Source organism: Lynx canadensis, chromosome A3, assembly GCF_007474595.2.
Source record: "Lynx canadensis isolate LIC74 chromosome A3, mLynCan4.pri.v2, whole genome shotgun sequence".
In the NCBI taxonomy this organism is placed as follows: Eukaryota; Metazoa; Chordata; class Mammalia; order Carnivora; family Felidae; genus Lynx; species Lynx canadensis.
In genome coordinates, this window is record NC_044305.1 from 61,092,892 (window position 1) to 61,107,555 (window position 14,664).

Consider the following 14,664-nt stretch of genomic DNA (forward strand, 5'->3'; position numbering starts at 1 on the left):
TAAGCTACAATAATAAGATGGGCTAGATGGGTGATGGGTAGTAAGGAGGGCACTTGTGATGAGCACTGGCTGTTGTATGTAAGCGATAAATCACTGAATTCTACTCCTGAAACCAATATTGCACTGTAAGTTAACTAAAATTAAAACAAAAGAAAACAAAAAGCAGAAGGGGCCTAGGAGGGGGACTCTGAAGGGTTTTTTAAGTAGGGGAGGGGCAGGAGCAGATTTCCACACAAGGAAGATTCCTCTGCTCAGCCTTTCTAGAAGTGGGCTGGGACTGTAGCAGGAGGAGGCCAAAGGCAGGGGCCTCAGGAAATGAGACACCTGACCTAAGGCAGTCCAGATCCAGTAGAGCTGAGCAGTATTTGCAAGTTAGATCAATACAACTTGGAGACCAATGGGGAGTAGTGGGTGAAGGGCAAGAAGAAGCCAAGGATGACTACCAGATGCTGCTTGGACAACTCCATGAACTGGTGGGTGGAAGAGAGAACTAAGTCAGGGAAGGCAGAGATGAGAGTGGGTCTGTGGAGTGTTTTAGATGTGCTGAATTTGAGATTCTGTACCCTCAGGTGAATGGCTGGAAGTAACAGGATTCCCGCCAGGGCCTGACCACCTGCTTTACCCCAAGCATGCAACAGACCATCTCCAATCCTCAGTGAGCAAACAAGTTCCTAGATGATAAGCAACCTGCCCAAGGACACAAAATAAGTGAGGATGGGGCTGGGACAGGCACTCAGGTTTTAGTTTCCAAGGCCCTTCCCACTATAGTTATCAGCCATGTCTGCACATTACAACCAGCAGGGGAGCTTTTAGAAAAGCCCATCCCGGGTCCCACTGTCAGACACTACCATCCTGATGTCAGAGGATAGGAATGTTGTGGGGGTGGAGAGGGAGATATGAGGTCCTTAGTGTAAATGGAGTCGTGAAAGCGAGGGATGTGGGTGAAATGAGGCAGGGAAGAAATCCAGAGGGAGGAGCCATGACAGGCCTCAAGAGATGGAGGGGTGGTTGACAGTGGTAAATAGACTGAAACAGCCCACACACTCAGTGTGAGCATGTGAGAGGTCTTGAGTGGCCGCTGTGGGAATAGCTTCACACAGGGGTAAGGGAGGAAGCCAATACCCAAGGCTAAGGAGGGGGAAGAGGAGGCAAGAGACAGGAGACAACAGCCCATGAGACTGCCACATAGAGAGCAGCTGTGAAGGGAGGGAGCATGCCAGGTCACATGGCAGAACTAAGGGAGCTCTATGGATTTAGGACCGGGTGTGTGCATGCATGCATGTTAGGGGAGGCAAAGTTGGGTTTTTGCTGAGGTGAAGGAATCAGGAGAGGAGCTAGGGAGATAGGAGAGAATCCAGGATAACTGATGGAGCAAGGACTGGGTAGTGGGGAAGGCCTCTGGAGTCTGGTGGGCAGGTCAGCCTTGGACAAGAGAAGGGATTTTGACATCAGGGAGAAAGAAGTTTCCACAAGTCGAGAGGTGGAGGAAAAGGAGTGGAGGAGAGACACCTGATGGTTTCTGCTTAAGAAGTACAAGGTGATGCCATCAGGAGAATGAAGGTTGACACCTATGACAACCCACAAACTCCAAGTGAAGTTGGAGGGTGTTTTCATGATCCCTTTCCCTAACCCTTGCTCCTTCCCTCACCCTTCATCTCCAAAGTCATGGCTCTGACTCCAACTGTGATGCCCCTCATCGGCCCCAAGGACTTGGGTTTTTGCCTGCTTTCTAGGCTTGCATTTCTTCTTACTGACCTTAACCTATCTTTCCAGCTTTTAACAATACTATTTCCTCAGACAAAAATGGATTCACCCCACTGTAGCCCCTGGAAACTGCCACTTACCCACTCACCCATGCTCACCTGGGCACAGGGCACCAGGGCCAACACCTTACTCTCACTCTCCAGCAAGGGGAGAGGCAGATGGTCCTAACTGAAACTTAATCTAACCTTTGCTTTAGAGTGAGACTTCGTTAGAAGGCTTTGAACCCTTACAAATAAAAGGGGAATAATTTCTTCATGCCCATGACAGGATTGAATACTTTTCTGAGGAGTCAGTAAAATAATGTTGCATTTGAGATTAGAAGCAGACAGACAAATAATAAGTAAGAGGTGTGATGTTGAAGGAATAATAATCATAAAACCACATTTTAGGGGCACCTAGGTGCCTCAGTTGGTTAAGTGTCTGACTTTGGCTCAGGTCATGATCATGCGGTCTGTGAGTTCGAGCCCTGTGTGGGCTCTACGCTGGCAGCTCGGAGCCTGAAGCCTGTTTTGGATTCTGTGTCTCCCTCTCTCTGCCCCTCCCCTGCTCGCGCTCTGTTTCTCTCTCTCAAAAGTAAACAAACATTAAAACAAAAACAAAATAACCACATTTTAAGCAGGAGGTCCTCCACTTCTGCTTTTCTCCCCAAGTATTTATAGAGATCATGAATCCCAACCCAGAAACAGATCAAAGGTGCAAAGATATAAATAAAATTCAGGGAGTATAAAAAGTTGGGTCTACTTACACTTTTGGATCCTCCTGAATTGGGGGTGATTTTATATGAGAGCAAGAGAGAGCATACTTGTTCTGGCTGATCTTAATAAGTGCACTCCGAGGGCAAAATTCCTGTAATAATACCAAAAGGGTTCACACAAATTAAGTCAGAAATGTTCACAATTTAGATGTAATTTTGTTTAGCTCAACCCATTATAAGAGCTGCTAGCCACTTTCCTATTCAGAGTGACATTTAAGAGGGCAGTCAAATTGCAAAACCTAGCTTGATAATCACATGCTGAATGAAAGTCATCGCTGAGTCCTCTCATTTCTCGTTTCTCGTGTCTCCATATCCTGGATCACATGCCAAGGTCATCCACACAAGATGCACATGACTGCCCACGCACATGCCCATGCATGCCCACACATCCCTCAACAGAACCACCTTCCTTTCTACCTTTACTTCAGCCTTGGCCACCTCTTTCCTGGACTCAGAAACTATAACCACCACCCCGGGCTTAATGTGCCGCCATCAGCCCCATGGATCTCTATCAGAATGGTCTTCAATGTCTATCCCCCTGACCATGCTGCTTTAGTCTCTAGGGCCTTGCTGTCCTGTGGGTAAATTCCAAGGTCCCTCCTGGACTTTGAAGCTCTTTCTCAGAGATCAACTCTCCCCACACCCTAGGGCATGCTCAGGGACATCTCTTCAAATGTCCCTTGATTTGCTTTCCCCTCTCTTGCCTAGGAGACATCCCCAGAGCTGGTGCTGCATATCAGAAAAGCTTCCTGCGATAGGGTGCCTGGGTGGCTCAATTGGCTAAGTGTCCAACTTTGGCTAAGGTCATGATCTCACGGTCTGTGAGTTCGAGCCCCACATCGGGTTCTGTGCTGACAGCTCGGAGCCTGGAGCCTGCTTCGTATTCTGTCTCCCTCTCTCTCTGCCCCTCCCCTGCTCATGTTCTGTCTCTCTGTTGCTCTTTCTCTCAAAAAATAAATATTAAACATTAAAAAGAAAAAAGCTTCCAGCCTGCTGCCCTGCCAATTGTCTGTTTATTGTCATCTAAATAGATCTCGGAAAGTCTATTTTCTCAAAGTTTTTTTTTTTTTTTTCTTCTCCTGGGTTGATGAGAAGGTGCCCCTTTCTCTTTCTTGTTCTGTCAGATTGGATATAGTGCTTCTAGGGCCTCTGGCTCTCCTGGTCTTCACTTCTTGCCCTTAATTTTAAAATTTATTTACCATGACTCCTCCTCTGATGAATATACCTCATATTATAGTCAAGAATTGACTGGTTATTTGTATTCTGTATACTAGACAGTTGGGCAGAGATTTATTCAGAATGTAGGCTGTGGAGCCAGACTGCCTGGGTTCAAATGCCCATTGTCCTACTTACCCTGTATGTGACTTAATCTCTCTGCTTCAGTTTCTTTATCTCAAAACGGGGATAGTAAATGTACCTGCTCACAGTGTTTTGAGCATTCAATTGTTCATTACGTATAAAGTACCTGGATTAGTATCTGCGGCACATAGTAGGTGCTTAATAAAGTTAGCCACTAGTATTTTGCTTCTTCCTTTTTGCTTGCTGGTCTAATTTCCAGGCATATTAAATGGTCCATCAAGACAATGTTATTTCCATTAGCAACGTTATTCATTTAAGAATTTAAAAAAGCAATTTTGAGAACCTTCATCAGGTGCTGTGCTGGGGCTACAAAGATGAATAGGTCACAGTCCCTGCCTTCCTGCCTTTAAGGAACTGGGAGGTTGGTGAGGAAGCCAGTGTGGGAAGAGGGACCCCTGAGGGCCTCAGCAGGAAGTTAGGCAGAGTCTTTCTGGTGACAGGAGTTTCTGTGGAAAGAAGACAGGGAGGGTGGTCCAGGAAGAGGGAAAGACTAGGGGCTTAGAGAAGCCAACAGTGTTCAGGAAGCAGTGAGTCTTCCACGGGGCTGGGGCCATGATGGGTTCAGGCTGGGCTTTTTCTTGAGGTTGATGAGAAGCATGTGTGCGTTGCAGGAAGCGGGGGGGCGGACATCAGGCAGACAAGTGACATCATCAGATCTGTAAACTAATGAAGGGCTTTCTAAAGCATTTAGGGAAATTCATAAGGAGGACAGGGAGGGGAATGTAAGGCCAGAACAGGCTAGTAGCAGCAGGCAAGGAAGAGAGAGAGAAAGGTGCTGTAGGAACCCGGGGAGGACAATAAAGAACCGGCATGAGCCTCCCCAGCTGTCAAATGCGGAATGACAGCCAAAAAGGCCATTTGATGAAGGAGATAGGAGCCATGGTGACCTTACTAAGGGTAGATTTTGTGTTGAAGACTGGATGTGCAAAGGGAACATGTACAGCCAAGGAAATCATTCCTTCAGTACATCTGGCAGAGCCAGGAAAGAGAGGCATTGCCCAGGAGAGTAGGGGTAAAAGAAGCTACCTTCTGCCTAGTGAGAAAGCCCTTTCCTCCCTGAAAGCCTACTTACTCTCCGGTTGTTACACTTCAAAACTGTGTAGAATTTATCTTCACCCATATCCTGATTCGGAAGTGCTATGACAATGGCAGGGACATAGAAGTCAAATCCGTTGGGTATCACAATTTTGGCAAAGACATAATCTCCAACCTGTAGATGAGAACATTATGCCATAGCAAATATTTTAAAATACCCCAAGATGGTGAGCAAGTACTGATGCTACAATTCAAACACATATTTTTTTCTCTACTAAGAAAGAATCAATGGTTTCAAACTTCTCCAGGCTCACTGGGCCACACCCAGAATTCTGTGATCAGTTTGGGGGAGCCCCATTTTAGCAGGACTTCTTCACCTGACAAGGATCCTGGGGATGGCCAGCAAGATGCAAGATGGCCAGAGGTCTGGAAACCATATCCTACAAAGACTGGTTAAAGTAACCTATTTCACATAAAGACAAGGAGGGATACAAACAGTGTCCTCATTGACTAAAGGGCCGTCACCAAAAGGAAAGGAGGTTTGTTTAATGTTGCCCCCAAGCACACGCCTGGAATCCATGGACAAAAGTTACAAAGAGACAGCTTCTGGAAGAAGGGAAATCTTGTGAAGGGGCATGCAGAGGCTGCTGGGCACTTGTCAGATGGACAGGACCATCTGTCAGGGACAGAGTGCACCGACAGGCGCTCTGGGTCAGCTCAGGGAGGTGGCAGCAGACAACCAACATGGAATCCTGGGAGTGCTCACGGCGCTTTTCCTCCCAGCTCCCCGTCCAAGGAATGGCAGTGGTGGAAGTCTGGGAGGCTGTCGGTCTACTCTCTGGCCTGGGCACTGAGGTGCAGGTAGTGGCAGGAGGATGGGACAGAGGCTGCACAGCTTTTATGAATTCATATGTAGAGGAGAGCACATCAGCCCAGCTCACCTGTGGAATGCATGTTCAGGTGTAACTGCATTATGGTATCAAGGTCTGGCATTAACTGACTACAATGTCAAGGAAAGTGCTACTTCTGCCCTTGTTATTAAATCTGTTTTAATATAATCTTTTGCAGTTAAAAGTTTCAAGGGCAGTTGTTGGGGCACCTGGGTGGCTCAGTCAGTTAAGCGTCTGACTCTTGATTTCGGCTCATGTTGTGATCTTGCAGTTCATGAGTTCGAGCCCCGCATCGGGCTCTGCACTGAGGCAGAGCCTGCTTGGGATTCTCTCCATCTTCTCTCTGCCCCTTCACCACTTGCACGTGCACTTTCTCTCTCAAAATAAATAAACTAAAAAAATAATAAAATAAAGTTTTAAGGGAGTTAGCAGTTATAGCAACTCCCTTCCACAACCATCTTCTGTAAAGTGACAAGGGCCACAGGTGCTAATGCAAGCCAGTCTGTGCAGTCATGAAACTACCCAATAGAGGGTTAGCAGATGAAAGTGGAGCAAGAAAGTCACCAGGCAAGAAGCCAGAGGAACAGGGGCCACTGCTTTTCCTGCTCAAACACAAGCTCCCAAGAGGAGCCCAACCAGATGTTTAGCAAAGGCCCAGCAGTGGCCTCACCATCCCATTATCCACAACTGTGGGGATGGTGGAAAGTGCCCCTGGAGAAGATCGCTGTAGCAGGTACCTGGAGCAGCGGGCAGGGCATGGCACCCCCGACAGGCGTGATGAATGAGGTGGGCACAACCTTGGTGTCTCCATACCTGAAGCCCACCAGTGCATGGGTGGGGCTCACACACTTCTTCACAACCCCTGAAAGGAATCAGATTAAAATATAAAGACAAATCATGCCTATTTCCTCAGGCTCACCCCATCTTGGGCAATCCCAGTCATCTTCCTTGGATACAAGCCGCACCCGCACCCCCACCTCAGCCAGAGGGCTCTCCTGTACTTAGGCTGGAGAAAAGGGAACGTGCCCTGTTGAGGCCCTCAGCAAAAATGTGGCCCATTCTCAGTGGTCAGGAGACTGCAGAAATACTCCAAGTAGGTAGGTCAGTTCATGGGGTGAAAGACACAGGAGTAGTTCTCAATCTTTACTCCAAACAGGAATTGCTCTGGCTGGAGACTGGATCTTTTTACCTTTGGCTGTAAGAACTTTCTCATATTCACAGCCCAGCTTAAATTCCATCTCCTGAAAAAAGGCTTTAGCTTTGCTTCACCAAAAGCAGCCCCTCTACGTGCCCCACTCCCCCGAAAGTCATCTTGCACACCTATTCATCATATTCTCTCCTTCCTTCAGCCTCAGGTTTCTTTCTTGTCCCCTGTGCTAATTCTTGCCCTTATGAATTTCTGCTAAGGTTTCTAAATGGCTGTTAAAGTTTTAAAATTGCAAGCAGCTCCCTTGATGCCCAGGAGAAGACAGGAGTTGTTTCTATCTCCTAAGAGAAGCTTTCAATTGGGATGACACAAAAACTCCTTACACACACTTGACACTTCCCAATTCAGAAAATACTGTACATTACCATATGTAAAAAAAATTTTTAAATGTTTATTTATTTTTGAGAGGGGGAGGGAGAGAGAGAATGGGGGAGGAGCAGAGAGAGAGGGAGACACAGAATCCGAAGTAGGCTCCAGGCTCTGAGCCGTCAGCACAGAGCCCGATGTGGGGCTCAAACTCATGAACCATGAGATCATGAGCTGAAGTCAGACGCTTAATCAACTGAGCCACCCAGGAACCCCTGTACATGACCATATTTAATCTACATAACAACCTTATAGGGATTCTAATTGTTTTAAATCTCATTCAGAAAGATAAAGATAAACTGAGGCTCAGAGAACTTCAGCGATTCCAGTCACATGGCTACTAGAGGAGAAAGGCAGACTTCAAATAAATAAAAACTTGGAATTTTCTGACCCTAAATCATTATACCCGAGAAGGTATTCAGGTCCCCCCTCCCACCTCTGCCACCTGCTTTTTTCTTCCATTATAACTTGTTTCTCTGGCACAGTGCAGAAAATTTTTGCAATTCAAGACTTTTCATCATCGTGAATTTCCTGAAGTAAATGCTTCTTGAAGGACAGGAAGGATGACCCAGTTCCTGCAAATAGGGACTTAAAATAAGGTATTGAAATGTGTCTTCCTCCTTGCCTTTCATCATGCTGATGAGCCAGGCTATCAGCTTGTCACTTCCATTCTGAACAATGCAGTCATTCCTTAACTAGATAATCCACGCTGACCCTGGGAGAGAGTCAGCCACACAGAAATCCCTGCCCTGATTGCCAAGGGCGACAGCCACAACCAGGCCAGCTCTCCTCCAGGCCAGCTCTGCTCCAGCTCCTGGTCTGAAGCAACAGATATTCTGATCCAGTCACTCCAAAGCCACCTACTACTGAGGTACATTTTAAAGCCAGATATTTTCCATTAGAAATGTTTAGCAGGCTTTGAATAGAAGTTCTCAGAAAAGGAGTCACCGATGGACATCATGCTTGTGCTCCACAAACCTCTATTTGGCCTTTTTTCCAAGGGAGAAATAGTAATGCACGGTGACCAGGTGATCTCAATTAGTGTCATTAATGAGGGCAGACGGACATCACGTGCCTCTGGATGGGATGCCCTAGCAATCTGTCCAGAAATACACACTCTGAGTCTAAGCTATCTGCAGAACATTCTATAAAGTAATTGACCTTACTCAACATCAGTATCATGAAAAATGATAGGAAAGGCTGGAAAATAATTCCAGATTAAAGAAGACTAAGGAGACATGTTAATTAAATGGAATACATGATTCTGTACTGGGCCTATTCTAGAGACAAAAAATATAAAGCCAGAATTGGGACAGTTAACAAAATTGAAATATACAGATAAAAAGTACTATAATAATGTTAAATTTCCTGAATCTTGTAACTTTATTATGATTATGTTAAGAGAGTACCCTTGTTCTTGAGAAATACAGACTGATGCATTAAGGGGTAATGGGGCACAACGATGTTGCCTAATCTCAAATAGTTCAGAAAAATAATGTGTATGTGTTGAGATAAGTAGAGAGAAAGAAAGGGAATAAAATAAAATAATAAATGTGGTAAAATAAACATGACAAAATTAAAAATTGGCAAATCTGGGTAAAGAGTATACAAAAGTTCTCTATTCTTGCAACTTTAAGTCTGAAATTATTTTTTTAAGTCTATGATGGTAGGGATTAAGTCTATGATGGTAGGGTTGAAATTCCTGATTAAAGATTCATTGAGGGGAGAGGGAACAAAAGCTAAGTACATCCAGTAACACATGCATTAGCATTTAATTGTCTGAGTCAGTGTTTACTAACAAGCCACTAATAGAAATGACTGATTATATGAGTAATGTATTTCCTCCAAACTGTCTTACTTGAGTTTAAACACAGCTGCAAATGAAAAATTCTGGAATAGCCAGATCCCATGCAACTGTTAGGGGGTCTGTGCTCTCTGCCTCTAATTGCACATTTAAAACAAAACAAAACAAAACAAAATAAAACAAAACAAAACAGGGCAATAATCATTGCTGACATGATCTCAGGTATTGCATGTGGCCCTGGTTATACCTGTTTCCTCTACTTCCCCACCTTGGCAGCAGTAGGTCTCTGGCATTTCTTGTCACACAGGGATGGTGCCAAGTGAAAGTTTGAGCCATTCTACTTTTCTCCAGAACCCTGGCCAGCAAATTGATACCAAGCCCTAATGCAGCCATTTGGAATTTAGTCCTTTCCTGCATTTCCATTCAACTGCCAAATTAGTCTCTGACCCCTCTCTAGGGCTCCAATTCAGAAAACCAAGTAAGGGTAGCTCTGCGTAATCCTCACCTCGCAAATCTGGGTCCCAAGGAAACAGAAGGTTTTCAGACCCTGCTCTTGCAAACAAGAGTTTCACGCCTTGGCTTATATGCTCATCTCAAATGCTCAGATCTGTATTTAATTACTCTCATCCAGTCAACTCCAAAGCACATTCAGCAAATTTCAAATAAAATATCCTAGCTGTCAGTTCTCCACACATGCCTACCAAAAACTAAAACTTCTGCTAAAGTATTCTTCCCATTAAAAAGATTTAATTAAATTTCACTAATAAAGGATGATTCTTTTCACTGGTGATTGACAGATAATGCCTATGCAAGACTGGCTATGTTTCTGTGGTATCATCTTCTTGCCCCATGGATCTTCCTAGGGCTCTTTCCCTAAGCTCTCTTTTCCCTTATAGGCCCTTACATGATATCAATGACACTTATGTGTTGATGTCTCAAAAATCTCTATCTCCAGACAGATTTCCTCTTGAGACTCTAGGCCCTTATCTCTAATTGCTTTTCTGACAACTTCAGCATTGGAAGCATTTGGAGATAGGGGCCTAGAGTCTCAAGAAGGAAATCTGTCTGGAGACAGATATTTTTGAGACATTAACACATAAGTAGTGTACCTACAATTCATCATGTTCCAGGCACATCATTGTCTTCCAGTCCTTACCAACATCTCATGTAGGTACCACTATCTACCACATGGCCCAAACCAACCCACTCCATATCCACTCTTTACACAACAATGGGAGAGAGCTTTTGTGAACTTCAAGCGTGACTATGTTTTTCCTTGCTTTAAATGTGGCTCTCCAGTAAAGTCCAAACTTTTTAACATAACCTTTTATGAATGGCCTCATACTTACCTCTCTGAAGACCTGTATTATTTCCTATCTTTCTTTGCATTCTAGGTTCCAGCCATACTCTGCTTTATTTCACCAGATATAAAATGTTTTTCTCCACCTCTAGATACATATTATTTTCACTGTCTACAAAGCTCTCACTTGAACGTCACCTGGCTGATTCCTTCAGGATCACATGTCCCAGGAAATTCTTGGGAAAAGCTCTCAGGTTCAGCCACACTGGCCTCTTCCACCAATATGCACTCTAGCCTCAGGACTTTGCAGTGCTATTCCTTCTGCTCAGAACTCCCTCCCCCAAGATAATTTAATGACTTGCCTCTCCTTCTTTAAGTGTTACTCATACATCACTTTCCCCAGAAGCTCTTCATTGACCACCATATTTGAAATTACAGCATTTACCTTGAAACTCTCAATTCCCTTTGTAGCTTGATTTTTCTCTACAGCACTATATCTGACACACTACACATTGCATTTATTTGCTTGCTTGTCTGTGTCTCTCAGTAGAATGTAAACTCCATGAAGACAAGAATTTTCGTCTGCTTGCTCACTATGCGAGACCAACACTTTAGGAATATTACATACATAGAACATAAAGATGTATAGTAAAATTTTTTACTAAACAAATGAAAGATGAAATATATTTTCTGGCTATTTCCCCCCCTACAAATATAAGTAGAAACCCATCATCATTTCATTTTAGAAATAGAATATCTTAGTACAGCTTATGAAATGTAGTATTCTAGGGAAAGCACAGTTTAAGAACCTCAGGTCCCTGATATCATATTAGTTAACAAAAAAATCTTACAAAATAGATTATCTACCTGGAAAATAAAAGCCATTTTCATCACATCTTGCAATAACTTTCTGGCCTTTGAGAGGATCCAATTTTTTTGATTTGATTTTATTTGTTGGATTTCCTGGAGATTTCTGTTGCTAAAAAATATAAAACATTAATAATTGATTTAAAAAGTCAACACAGACAGTGAAAATCACAGATACAGGGTAGTCTGGGATTCTCTACTGAGAATTGCACTATCAAAAATTAGAGAATATACATATACTTTGTATAATCATTCTGGAGTACTTCCTGTTCTATGTTATTGGGAATAAGCTTTTAAATTTGAAATGATGGGGTGCCTGGGTGGCTTAGTTAAGTGTCTGACTTCAGCTCAGGTTATGATCTCATGGCTTGTGAGTTTGAGCCCCATGTTGGGCTCTGTGCTGACAGCTGGGAGCCTGGAGCCTGCTTAGGATTCTGTGTCTCCCTCTCTCTGCACCTCCCTTGCTCACACTCTGTCTCTCTCTCTCTCAAAAATAAACATTAAAAATTTTTTTAAATAATAAAATAAAATTGAACTGATATATGGGAACCAATGTCTATAAGAAGTGACACAGAATTTGCAGCCTAAGACTAATCAAAATGTTAACACATAAAAAAAGTCAACCTTTTCCAGACAATTTAAACAGGATCCACGGTCTTAAAACATAATATTCAGTATATACAGATACAATCCAGAATACAACATTTATTTATTTATTTATTTATTTATTTATTTATTTATTTATTTATTTATACTTATTTTAACATTTATTCATTTTTGAGAGACAGAGACAGAGCACAAGTGGGGAAGGGTCAGAGAGAGAGACAGACAGAGAGACAGAGACAGAGAGACAGAATCTGAAGCAGGCTCCAGGCTCTGAGCTGTTGGCACAGAGCCTGATGTGGGGCTAAAACCCACAAACCATGAGATCGTGATCTGAGCTGAAGCTGGATGCTCAACTGACTAAAAGACCCAGGCGCCTCTGCAACATACTTTTAAAAAGCAAGCAGGGGCACCTGGGTGTCTTAGTCGGTTAAGAAGCCGACTTCGGCTCAGGTCATGATCTCATGGTCTGTGAGTTTGAGCCCACGTCAGGCTCTGTGCCGACAGCTCAGAGCTTGGAGCCTGCTTCAGATTCTGTGTCTCCCTCTCTTCCTGCCCCTCCCCCACTTGCTCGCTCGCTTTCTTTCTCTCTCCCTCTCAAAACTAAGATAAAAGCATAAAAAAAGGTTTTAAAAAGCAAATATGACTGATTTTCAAGTTAAAAGGTGATCAATAGATCACAATCCTGAGATGACCCAGGTGTTAGAGTAATCAGATAAAGACTTTAAATCTGCAGTTATAACCATGGTCCATGAGGTTGAATTCTTGAAATGAATGGGAAGGTAGTTGTTTTCAGCAGAGAAATAGAAACTATTTTTAAAAAATTAAAAATTTTAGGAGTAAAAAACCACAATATTTGGAAGGGCTCAATAGCAGAATTGATATGACAGAAAAAAGAAACTTGAAGATGAATCAACAGAAATGATCTAATCTGAAGAATACAGAAGAAAAAGACTTTTATTTTTTATTTATTAGTTTTTCGAGAAAAAATATTTTTAAAAAATGAGCAATATCCTTCCTGTTCAGATGACTCATTCAAAGCCCAGCTCAATTATAATCTCTCTGGGAAAATTTTACCACAGGCAATTTCAGAAAAAGTAAAGGAAATGACCGCTTTGTAATGTTCAAATGGTACCGTATGACTCAAAACTTGAAGTGAATGTCATGCTGTGTCCACTACACGAAGAAACTGGTAGCATCATTTTGATTTGTAGAGTCTAACTTTAAAATCCTGTTTTCTATATGCTTGTTGACTGATCACTAGTAGAAAGACCCAGTCCCCACTGTATCTTCCACTCCCCCAAACCCCAAAGCCCTCATTACATCAACCAGAACAGTCATTATGCTTTACTTCCAATAAATTTTAGAACCAGTGCTCCTGTAAAATAAATTTAAAATGAATTATTAGAAAACAAGATTTAAAAAACAGACATGCAGCATTTGAGTTTCTAGGTAAGATCTATTTTATCATTCTGGAAGGCAAATAACAAATGGCTTGGGAAAGAAGACTTAAATTCAAAGTACTAACAGACTGGTGAGAAGTTTACCATTTTCTTCCTCTGGTATTTCATGGTCTGATCACAAGGCCGCCCAAAACACAACAGTGGCACCAGGGTGCAGACAGAGGGCTTTAGGAGAAGCCCTGTAGTTCTGGCTTAATGGGAAAAGGAACTCCTAACACTCACAAAAATTATAGAAATCCCCTTCTCTTCTTCTCAGACCCCAGTCCACAAGCAGTCCTGTGGTAGGGGCATCAGTGTTGGCAGTGTGAGTCCAAAGGAGCTAAATCTCTGAAGAAGGGGAATCTTCTTGTCTGGTTAGTGGTGCTAGGTTCCAAGAGGGTGAGTGAACCCCCAGTGTTCTCTCTCTCTTTCTCTTTCCCTGGCCCCTGTTTAGCTCCAGATGCAAGTAAGTGGAGGCATGCAGCTGAACTGAGAACATAAAACCCTAGGTTCTGGCTGGAGGACTGGAAAGAGGAACCCCAGGAAATCAGAAATTACCGGGAAGAGCATTTATATTACAAGAGGGAAGGCCAAGTATTACCCCAATCCCAAACCAAAGCTACCATAGAAAAGGAAACTATGAACCTACATACTCCTCTTGAATATAGATGTAAAAAATCTGTAAGAAACTATTCGCAAATAAATCCAGCAACATACAAAAAGGACTGTACATGATTACCAAGCATCCTAGGAATGTAAATCTGTTTTAACATCCACAAATCAATTAATGTGATACACCATATTAATAGAATAAAGGATAAAGCCATATTGTTAAATGTATGGAGAAAGAGTAGTTGACAAAACCCAACACCTTTCATGATGAAGACTCCCAACAAACTAGGAACAGAAGGGAACTTTCTCAACTCAGTGAAAATCATCTATGAAAAGCCTACAGCAAACATTATCCTTAATGATGAAAACCCTTAAGATCAGAAACAAGGCAAGGCACTCTGCCCCTCCTACACATTGTACTTGAGCTTCTGGTGAGTACAATCAGGGCAAGGAAAGAATAAAGGCATCCAGGTTGGAAAGGAATAAACAAAACTGTCTTTATTCATGAATGCTATGATCTTCTACATGGCAAACTCTAAGGAATTCACCCAGCTACTACCAGAATTAATTAACAAGCTCAGCAGGATGTCATGATACAAGATAGATCTACAAAAACAAACCAACTGTATTTCCATGTACCAGCTCTGAATATCTTAAAATA

At 43.0% G+C, this 14,664-nt stretch overlaps 1 protein-coding gene across 3 annotated transcripts in view; it reads right to left on the reverse strand.

Annotated features, from left to right (window-relative positions):
• VWA3B (von Willebrand factor A domain containing 3B) overlaps positions 1 to 14,664 on the reverse strand; it is a 209,618-nt gene that overhangs the window by 9,150 nt on the left and 185,804 nt on the right. For all 3 annotated transcript variants that reach the window (XR_004343390.1, XM_032592628.1, XM_032592627.1), the window contains 4 exons: positions 11,347 to 11,458; positions 6,540 to 6,664; positions 4,950 to 5,087; positions 2,510 to 2,610 (listed from right to left, as the gene is read on the reverse strand). Coding sequence is in view for 2 of the 3 variants with exons in the window: in XM_032592628.1 (XP_032448519.1) it covers positions 2,510 to 2,610; positions 4,950 to 5,087; positions 6,540 to 6,664; positions 11,347 to 11,458 (476 nt within the window). In the remaining variant the exon portion in view is untranslated. The remainder of the gene's footprint in view (positions 1 to 2,509; positions 2,611 to 4,949; positions 5,088 to 6,539; positions 6,665 to 11,346; positions 11,459 to 14,664) is intronic.